General features: G+C 36.3%; 1 protein-coding gene across 1 annotated transcript in view; it reads right to left on the reverse strand.

Moving 5' to 3' along the window:
- LOC108966610 (homeobox protein homothorax) overlaps window positions 1-4868 on the reverse strand; it is a gene marked incomplete in the record, with an annotated part of 311261 nt that extends 306393 nt beyond the window's left edge. Inside the window, 1 exon segment of the mRNA XM_018929605.1 lies at window positions 4358-4868. Within this exon segment, the coding sequence (XP_018785150.1) occupies window positions 4358-4372 (15 nt within the window).
- Between the last annotated feature and the right edge of the window lie 6324 nt (window positions 4869-11192).

Consider the following 11192-nt stretch of genomic DNA (forward strand, 5'->3'; position numbering starts at 1 on the left):
GTTTTTATTATTTGCATATATTGTTGCAGCTGTCGTAAATCTGTCTCTTATACACATCTTTTCAAAATTTGTTTGCCACATAAGAAATATGTATAAATTGGTGCAAATTTTTTTAAAAATTACTATTTTTCATTAATTTATATTATTTATTATACAATTTCTTCATGTGTGGAAATATATGAAACAATATATTTGCGATTAAAGTGATGCATTTGCAACAGATTTGCAAAAACAAGATTGGAGAGCGACTATCTTGATTTCCTTTATTATTTATTATTTCTCTATCAATATTTGTGACTTTTATAAAACTCTACATCTTTTGATGTGTTTTACATATCATTTTTATGAAGAGTGGTAAATGAATTTGTGGGTTATATAGAAGCTTCTACATAATTGCGGCAGAAAAAAAACGATTTGTTCAAAACTAGCTTTTTTATACCCCGAACAGTATATATTAAATTTGTCAGGATGTTTTTAATACAGAAGCAAACATCGGCAAGCCTATAAAATATATGTATATATAAAGCATCATAAATATCTGCTCGTCTGTGTAGACGCGATCTAGTATAGTATATCAGTTTTTGAGATATCGGTCTATAATTTTACTTACTTCCGTTTTTACTCAATAGGCTACTCATTTGTCGCAGTCATCGTTATCGGATCACTATAGCATATAGCTGTCATACCAACCGAGCGATTAAAATCAAATCCCTTTAAGGAAAAGTTTTTTATTTGAGCAGATATTTTCACAAAAGTTAGCATAGCGTATTGTTATAAACAGCACTACAAYCTTYCAAGAAATTTTTCAGATCGGATCACTATAACATATAGCTGCCATACRAACTAAAAGYTCAAAATCACGTTCTTGTATGGAAACTTTTTGATGCTAGCTTCATTACAAACGAAAACAATGTTTTTTGCAATTCAATAACTACAACAACTTTTCTCACTTTTTTGTCAGCACTATTGGAGTTATGGAAAAAAACGYAAAACCACAAATTAGCTAGCCGCCAAGTGCTACCTGACGTGTTGTGAAAAATAAATATGATCACTTGATTTTGATTTTCGCACATTGAAATTAAAACACAATTTTAATATTAAGAAGTTGCGGCAAATTTCTGGCCAAAGCACTCTATTTCACACTTTTTTTCACGGCATAATTTTTTATTGCAACTTCTGCACTTTTCATCAAATTCAAATAAAAAAGAATAAAAATTATAAAGAAAATTTTTGACCGCACAACAATGAACTACAAAAAAATCATAAAAAAAAAGTTGTAAAAAAGTAATAAAATATATATCTGTTCCGTTTCAGCACCAAATCAGCGGTTGCTAATGAATACATCGTTGGCGGGGGAGCAGCATTGCCTGCAACAASAAACGCTAACGAGTACCGGTTTAAAGCATATCAGAACGCATATTTTGTTACCACATAAAATTAACAAGCTCATTGTTGCACCACATTGAAATGCCAGCAAAGAAGAGCAGCATTTATTTTTTTTACTTTTCTATTAATTTTGGTTTATTTTATTTTATTTTCTTTTTTTTTTTGTGCACGAAACGCGCTAATTTCTTAGGCAAACAACTCTATACTACACTACAATAGAGGACTTTAGCAGCTAGGCGTTAATAAGACAACAAAAAAATTAAATAAATAAGAGGATTTGAGAAAAATACACGTGAATTTAAGAAAATGCACTAAAAAGCTGGAAAACGTCCGAGTCCGAAATTTGAATATGAAAAGGTTTGTGAAGGCAACAAGTGCTTTTGAATTTATGCGCCACATACATATAGTTTTTTTCCAAACTGCATATGCAAATCCGTTTGACGCTTATATGCTGGATTTCGTACGAAAATTTATTAGTTCACATTTCAAAAAGTTATTGGAAAATTTTCCGATCACGTTTTGCTGCAAGGCGCGTAGGCATAAAGGCAAACAAAAGGAATTATTTTGCATACRGCCAACAGCTGGGCGGCATGAAGCTGTGAGGGGCACATAAATACACCGCCGCCATTTTGCACATCACTGCTAATTTATTAACAGTTTTAAATGTTAATTTGCGCCAACTTCGACTTTKTTGYACGTCACATTTAATCGCATAATGAGAWGAGCGCAGTTTGTATGGTTTTTTGGTTGAGTTAAAAAAAATTTAAAAAATAAACAAATAATACTAAAATGTTGGGATTTAAGCAAATTAAAATAATAATATTTTTTTATTAGTACATTATTTAAAAAAAAAAACGAAAAAATTAAGAACATCCAGTATTCTTCAACTAATATGCTGCTAGAAATCTAAGCAAAAATTAATTTTTATTTTCCTCAATATATTTTAATTAACAAAAAGTGTAATTAGCAACCAAAATAATCGGTTAGCATGAAAATGTTCGCCTCAGCTGTGACTAACGGCGCTTTTTTTTGCTTATTTCTTAATTTAACTTTCTTTAATAACACTGCATTCATCAAACATTTTAGCTTTATTGGGCAGCTATATGCTACAGAGACGAGTATATAATGAAAGTATATGTATATAATAGATAGTGCAGACAGCGGTGCGAACTTTCTTCAGCACCTCAACWTGGCAACTGTCAATGCGCGCATTATCAACTGTCATGCCGCGCGCTGCGAAAAGCAAGTGGAATTAGCAAGCTAAGGCAGATGATAAGCTGCCCAGACCAGGCAGACAGCGTGATCAGGAGCAATACACATATACATATGGGCATTTGTATGTACGTGCGAAGGTGTGCAAATGCAAGCCAATGATAAATATTATTGAAAAGCAACATTTTACGTGCCTAAAAAGCGCCTCTGACATTTGCTGATCAGTTAGTGCGCAATTTTTTTTTTAACACTTTTGCCATTATCTTTGATTTTGACTAAATATATTAAAATTAGTAAATTCATAGCTACACACGCGCATATACACATTTGCCAAAGTATGAAGCCATTTAAAGCCACTCACTCAATCACTTAACAGCGCTGTGCAAATATTAGCAAAGCATTTAATTTTTTTTTCATTGAGCACTTTTTTAACAATCGAAAACTCGGTTAACGTGATGCAAATGATGACGTTAATATTTTTTGTAACACATGAATTTGCGCTAAATATTTTGGCATAGTTTGGGGAAAAGTGCAAATCACTGTTTATGTAGCTATGGATAAACGGACGGACGGACGGACGGACGGACGGACGCTTGAGCTGGTTAAAGTTTTTAGTACAAATATTTTAAGAAGCTGGTGCATTAAAAATGTAAATTTTTTGCGAAAAAGATTATGAAAACTATTTCAGAAAATTTATGGAGAATAAAATKTTTGAGAAATAAAAATATGGAAACTATTTTGGCAAATTTATGTAATTTGTTACTGTGACATTTTGTAAAAGAAGTTTGAAATCCTTTTTTCAACATTTTTCTAAAAAATATTTAGAACACATTTTCAAAATTTTTGTGTGAAAACAATTTAAACACAATTTTTTGGTAAAAAATCTGAAAAAAAACATATTTAAAGTTGCTTGTAGTAAATTTTCCTATTTGGGCACATGTTTATCTTTTCGAGAATAATTTCAAAATTTAAAAATTTTTCTTTATTCAATTTTTATTAAACGCATTTTTATCTTCTCGAGCATAATTAATTAAAAATGTTAAAACAAATTTTCAAAATTTTTTCTGTATTAAATTTTCATATTTGAATGCAGGTTTTTCCTTTCAAGAATAATTAGTTAAAAATGTTAAAAACACATAATCAACATTTTGTAATAAAAAACTTTAAAGCACATTTTCTAAAATTTTGTAAAAAAAAAAATTGAAATTAATTTTCAAATTTTTCTGCATTAAATTGTCATATGTATATTAATTAATTATTTTTTAATTTCTTGAGCGTAATTACTTCAAGCGCCGCCATTTTGCACATTTTACAGAACTCACTTTAAAAATCTGATAAATTTAGTAATGAATATACAACACATTTTAGCTACGATTACATCGTAAAACAATTATTCATGCATTTACAATGCAATTTTTGTGTTTTTGCTTTAATTTTTTATATTTTTGAAAATGATTTTTCAACCATATTTAGTATCAAGAGAATTATGATAAACAAATGCTCCTTCTCCATCTCAACTAAATTGTGAAAAAAAATTATTTTCCGCTACTCAACCAAAATATGCACACAACTAAACGAATAATGGTAAATTCATTAAATTCTCAACATCATACAAAATTACCGCCGCTAGGTGGCAGCGACACTGCACAGAAAAGCAACTGCAGCCYGACTTCAAACACCAAATCCTGACACTTATGTCTAATTTCTATCCTTTTAATAACTAAATAAACTACCTGTAATTAACACAATTTTTACTTACCCTAGGTTGAGCCATTAATGCTCTAGGAGCGATGTCCAGCCCGACCTGTGCCACTTTTGCAAGCAGCACGCGCTATGCAACGTTTGCCGAGTTGTTTCCCTTTGGTTGCAGTTGCTGTTGCGGGCTTTTCTTGATGTGGTGGCCGACTCGCAAGTCCACTAATTGGCGCTGCTAACTGTAGTTTATGAAAATTGTATTTTGTTATTTTGTCTTGTTTCAAGTTTTATTGCAAAACTACGGCACACAACACTCTCGACTCAATTTGCAAGCGTTTCATGCAAATTTTTTTTGGTTCACACTGCTGTTTTCTTTTCTTTCTAATTTTGAGAATACTTTGYAATTTTACTGCAACACAGGCACATTTGTTTGCAATTTATTTTTGTTTCGTGGGTGGTTTGGAGATAACTCGAACGACACACGCGACGGTAAAACGCGACGGAACGTACATACATATATTGGAGTTTTGTTGCAAGTAAAATATTATTTAGGTTTTAATAATTTTATTTTAAATATGCTGGGTGCACTTTTTATATATTTTTTTATATTTGTATTGTAGTTGATTGTTGTGTATAACTGTTTTTGTTTTTTGTTTTATTTTTTGTTTTTGTGTTGTATTTTTTGTTTTTGTTATTTTGCTAATTTTGCCGTTTGAGGAGTTTCTGCTCTTTCTCGAATGTTGTTATTGTTGTTGTTGTTTATAATTAATTTTAATTTGTAATTAATTAAATTTGCTTTAAAATCGTATACAATGCTTGTATATTGTTTTGTATTTGCAATAAATATTCCTTTACATTTAATTTTATCAATTAATATTTAGTTTTGTTGGTTTAGCGCTTAGTGCTCGTATATAATTTTGCGTTTTAGTATACTTGATTGCTTCGGGATTGGTTTTTGTTGTTGGTTGCTTGCTTCTTGCTTTCCTGCTCAGCGGCTTGACATTTGACTTCAGCGCAAATCTCTGGCRTACCTTTTTGCCTGCTTATTATGGTTTTTATTATTTGCATATATTGTTGCAGCTGTCATAAATACATTTTAGCGCTAGCTGCTTGTTTTAGTTGTTATTGTTGTTTGTTGCTTGCTTTACTGGCCTGTCAATACCGCCTAAGATTTTTTTATTTCCTTTCTTTTTTTTTTTGTGTAACACTCGTTGTTTTTGTTGCAGTTGCTCGTATACAAAGTTTCCGTGGAAAAGTTAAGTTGCTTTTGTGTTGTAGGTAAAATTTTTAACGCCTTTCTTTGTTGTTGTTGTTTRCTTGCTTTTAGAAAATTCCTCTAGTACATCGGTGGCGTGCTTGCCACGCCCTCCTTAGTAGTAGTTGTTGTTAGCGTGTATATGCTCACAAATATCACAGCTTCATCGACATCGTACGCTCGCTCGAGTTGCAAGTCAATAGCTTTGTAGGAATTTGCTTGCTTCCTCTAACAATTCTAAACTGCTACTTCTTAACTTGCTTTTATTATTTTTATGTAAAATAATTGGTTGTGTTTTGTTGTTGTTATTTTGCTACAGAAAACGCATAAGCAAATTATATTATTGTAAATTTCACGCAATGCGCTGCACTATGAATGGTCAGTTTTGCTGTTTTTCACGATTTCTCACCGACGACTGCGACGTACACGACATGCAACACGTTTATCACACTTTAATTACCGACGCGTTTCACTAACTGACATGGCGGCTGGAAGTGCTAAAGGCGCTTACAAAAAACTTATGTTTTCTTCACACAACAAAAACAAAAATATTTTTTTGTCCAAGCAGCGATTGGATGAATTCGCAAATGAATGTAAGCTAATAAATAACTGTTTATGGCAAATTAAAAGTTTCACACACAAATCAAATGTAAGCACATTTCTCAGACAGGCTAATATTGTTTTCTTATTTTCTTCTTTTTTCTGTATTACACGCTTAAGCTTATTGTATTTGTAATGTACTTTTCGCGCATAACTTTAAATTTCMGATTTTTGCGCGAAATCCTTACAATTTCGTATCTAATTTGTTTAAGCTTTAATTTGCGTTTTGTATTCCATTCGCGCGTAGAGTGGCAGCAGCAACTAGCAAATGATTTGTTTTCTGCGGCTAAGTTGTCTGCTCTCGACTGGCTTGCTTGGCGGCTTGCCTGTTTAACTCGGCGCGACCTGCTGCTGCACTCATGAAAATCGACTGAAGAAAACACACGCTAACTGCAGCACAAGGCGCACTTCTTAGAACGCGCACCTACACGCCGCCRACTAACTGACTGCGGCTGACGAAATGGCGACTGTCCGTCCGGCCGTGCGTCTTATGAGCGCCCGCTGCGTCGAAATCCTGTCGTTCTTGCAAAAGTCCTGCTAATGCATGCCAAACGCTCCACTAGCGACGGCAATGCAGCAGCGTTCAATTTGCGGCGTTCGATGCACTTTTAGGCGCGCGCAACTGCCACACACTTGTAAATTATTTTATTTGATGCGATGTAGCAGAAATATGCAAAATATTTTGCAAAAATTGTTTTAGCTTTTTTTTTTTTTAATATAAACCGTTATCTTTGTAAAGTTGAACGAAATGTACGAATTTATGCCGCGTGTTTGTTGCAATTTTTCAAAACTATTTATTTATTTACCGTTAAATCGCGTTACACGTTACCGTTGCGGAGTGTGCAATTGTAAAGTAGAGAATTTTCGTATTGTTATTGTTGCGATTTTTTGTTTGGGCACACAAAATGAATTGGAAATTTACGCTTATTATATTTCGCTTTCTACACAGCACACGTTGTACGCGTTTCGAAGGCAAACACACACTGGGCTTGTCAATCACAACGGCAACTACACTTGGCGGGGGTAAATAATAGCCGCTGCCGACGACACTCCGATAGGCAGATAAACACACACACTCGCACACAAGCACAAACAACGAGCACAACGCGCTCGCACTCAGCGCTATGAAGTATATCAAACTAGCGGCAGCGGTGCAGCAACAACTACAACACTAGCTTGCGAAATGTGTGTACGAGTCAAGCGCACCACAGCAACACAACGGCACTGTAGCACATGAACAGCAACAACAACAACATACAGTCAACCAGCCAAGCGTACGCAGCAGATGGATGGATGGCTAGATGGATGACTCGACASTGTAGGAAAGAAAGAACGGCCGTAGCGCTGTTAACGGATAGCGCGTTTCAAGTGCAAGCAGGCGCAATGCGAGTAGAGCAACAATTGTGCCATTAAAATGGTGCGAAAGAGTGCGCGCTAGGCGCAAGGTGCGCGTGTGTGAATGCGACAGCATGCGTGGCGGTGGTAGTTGTTTAAGAAGCTACGAAGAAGAAGAAGAAAAAAGAGTAGCAAGCATGTAGCGGCCGCTTTGTAAGGTAAACAGTCGTCATATCAGTGGAAATAGCAGCGGTGGAGAGGCATTGAATGATTGAAAATGTAGTGCGCTCATGTGCGGCAGCGAAGAGCATGGTTGGGAGCGAGTGCTCGTAAAGCAAAATGCGGCGAAGAGCATGAGGTAATCAAGCAAAACGCACATAACTACACGTGAGGAAAATGGCAAACTAAAGAGTGTAAGTAAATTAAGATCTACAGCGAATTCGCCGCGTCTTAAAGCAAGCGGCGAATTTATCTAGCCATCAATAATACTGAAAAACTGCATTGGTGTTGAAAGAGCGCAAGCCACACGGTTTTATATGCTTTCGTGAGCGCGTTCGCTGCAGCGGCGAAGCGCTCATAAAAGTAGGAATGACTGATTTGTTAGTACGCCTCTTGTGACATGCCCACAAGTGAAAAGGTAAAGCAAAAGCAAAATATACGATATTGGCGCTCACTTGTCACACACCAAACACACTTAATTGTTGTTGTCCGTTGTTGTTATATGAATACGCATCCCCACAATATTTCGCTTATTTGTGAAACGTTCTGCGCGCTCCAGTGCGAATTGTTTATGGAAGCTCTTATTTTCGGACATACATTACTCGAGCTTCTCTCAAGCACTTGAGTCGTAATCTTGCTACCTCTACTCAATACATATTAACATATGTACACATCTTGAACTTGCTACATTTCTGCTCCATCATCTGTTGTTGCTTCTTGACTGTAGTGCAGCCACTGGTGCCGCCTTCACCTTTCATGCGCCCTTCATTATGCGAAGAGCGCTCGTCAGCACATCGCCCCAAAAGCAAGCGGGAGTGATAACAGCGTACAGGTTGGGCTGCCCGCTGACTGTAGCGCTGTTTTGAGTAGAAATACAACTTAGCTCCATCGCCGCCTTGTTGTTGCTGCTTTTGTCTGTCAACCCCGCACAACAACGCATTGACATCGTCGCATTTCGCGCAAACATTTGAAATTTATTTGGCTTTAGCTGAAATGAGATGGCTTATATCATGTTGATGAAATACTGTTATATATCTGTGGGTGTTTGTATGTACCTCCCCTACCCCCACACATGCTTGGTGCGGCGCGCACGCATTGCTCTATCGCTCTTTGCCAACTWTGACTCTTACTTGCCGTGCGTCACTCTTCTTTGGCCTACCTGCTTCAACCAACACCTCCCCCCACCCSCAAACTGCCCWATGTGTACTAACATTTCACACGCCGCGCGCGCCCYCGCTTTGAAAATCAGCAAAAACCAATCCCATTTGTTATATTCGCTTGAGTGAGTGGCAGTTTGCATCAGTTCGGTTTTCAGTCTTTTGGCCAACATCGTTGTCGACTTGTTCTTTTTGTTGTTGCTGTTGTGCTTTTGTTGTTGCGTTGTTTTTGTTGCAATGTTGGCTGCTGTTCTGTGAGCTGTACGCTGAATGGTCGGTGGGTGGGTTTAACTATGCTCGCCGTGCTCACAACTGTTGTTGCACACTACTCTTATTATTATTATTGTTGTTGTTGCAATTGCTGTGTTGTTAGTCGAGCATGTCGCGTAGCATTTTCTGCTATTGTTGTTGCTCTACAATTCACTGCACACACGTCTATGTGCTGGTTGTATTCAGGTGTAAGCATTACACTCATCATTTTCATCAACACCATTGCTAGCTATGTTGTCAGCAACAACAATAAAATAACCAATACTCACTCGCTCACCGCAAGCCAGCCAGCCAGCAGCCGTGTAGTGCGGTTTGCGTTATTGCTCTCGCTAAATTCCGCTTCTTACGTGCATTTGCGCCTCTCCGCCGCTCAGTGGCGAACTTAAGGCCACTCACTATGGCCATTAATGGAGCGGCGAAAATGTGATGGATTATTTTGAAAAAAATAAATAAATAAATAAATAAATGCACATAAATAATAAATAGAGTAGCGCAATTTTTCAAAATTTCATTACTCACTTAAAGGACTTTTAAAGCGAGTTAATTGAGTCATTGCCTGGATATTAGCGAAATAATTGAAAGTTTTGAGGTTATGTGACTTATTTCGGAATAATTGCCAGATWTTTTTTGATTCGTGTATTAAATTAAATAGTTAAAACTTGAATTTATTATGGAATCTCCCTTTAAAATCTCTAAGCCAATATTTGTAAATATTCGTAAATATTTGAAAATCATAAATAATTTTTGCTGGAAAGTGAAAAATTTAAAATGCAAAAGTTAGAAAAAAAAATTTTAATACTACAGTTTATTCAGAAGAAAAATTGTTTTCAGAAGTCCATTCCGAAATTTTTTATTCGAAATACCTGCGGTTTGGAGCTTTTTTCGAAAAAGGARATTAAAAATTTATTCAGAAAATTTTATTGTGCAATCCATGCTATATAATCCAGCAAACAGGTTAAAACAAAGCAAGATTTTTCAGTTCTACGCCGAACTTCTGGCAGGAGATACCGGAAAATGTTGCTAAAAAAGTCCCCAATCGCAAAAATAATCCCTTAAGGCAACAATTTTGATTCAGCAAAAGTTACTCAAAAAAATGTATSAAACACACAAAAATTATCCTTAACGACGAATTTTCCATACTTGTATTTTTTATTATCTTTCGATTTTTCTGGAGTATTAGCAATTTCGATGAACTTTCGAGAAAATCAGGCATCCTTAGGAAAACTCCCTAAAGGCAACAATTTTGTTCCAGAACTGAAATTTTCGAATAAACATATATTTGTTTTTATTTTCTTTCGATTTTATCCAGAATATGAGCACTTTTGCTGAACTTTAGAGCAAATTAGGCATCCTTATAAAAGCTCCTGTAACAGCTTTTCTTCTACTAACTGTAGACATAGCAAACTTTACGCTTGCCGTTTCCTTGCAGTGCACTTGTTGTTGCATATGCATTGCTGTTGTTGTTGTTGTTGTTGTTACATGTTGCAATGCTACATATCAGTCAAAAAGCGCTCAAAAAAGAAGTACGCTCGCTTGCATTCGCTCGCAAACTTCTACAAGAAGGGGCTACTACAACCCGATCACTGGTCCGCACTAATTTTCCCTGCGATGTTGAGGGATTTGTGCTGTTGCTGCTGCTGCTGCTGCCGATTTGTGAGCTCCTCTCATTTTTCTTTCTGCAAATCAGACGCCTAGCTTTTCTTGCGCCACACTATGAATTGCTGGGGCTGTCGCTTTAGCTGACTGAGGGCTGTCTCTTATACACATCTAGATGTGTATAAGAGACAGGATTTGTGCTGTTGCTGCTGCTGCTGCTGCCGATTTGTGAGCTCCTCTCATTTTTCTTTCTGCAAATCAGACGCCTAGCTTTTCTTGCGCCACACTATGAATTGCTGGGGCTGTCGCTTTAGCTGACTGAGGGCTGTTGCCGTTGCTGTCTGTCTTCGTCGTTGTCGTTAGCGTTGCTCTTGCAGTTGTCGGTTGACGACTGGCTTTGTACAAGTACAAGTGTTCATGGGTGTGTGTATGTGTGTGCTGATATGTGCTTGTGTGCGCGTATTAGT

This window comes from Bactrocera latifrons, unplaced genomic scaffold, assembly GCF_001853355.1.
Source record: "Bactrocera latifrons isolate USDA-ARS-PBARC rearing strain unplaced genomic scaffold, ASM185335v1 scaffold_166, whole genome shotgun sequence".
Classification (NCBI taxonomy): Eukaryota; Metazoa; Arthropoda; class Insecta; order Diptera; family Tephritidae; genus Bactrocera; species Bactrocera latifrons.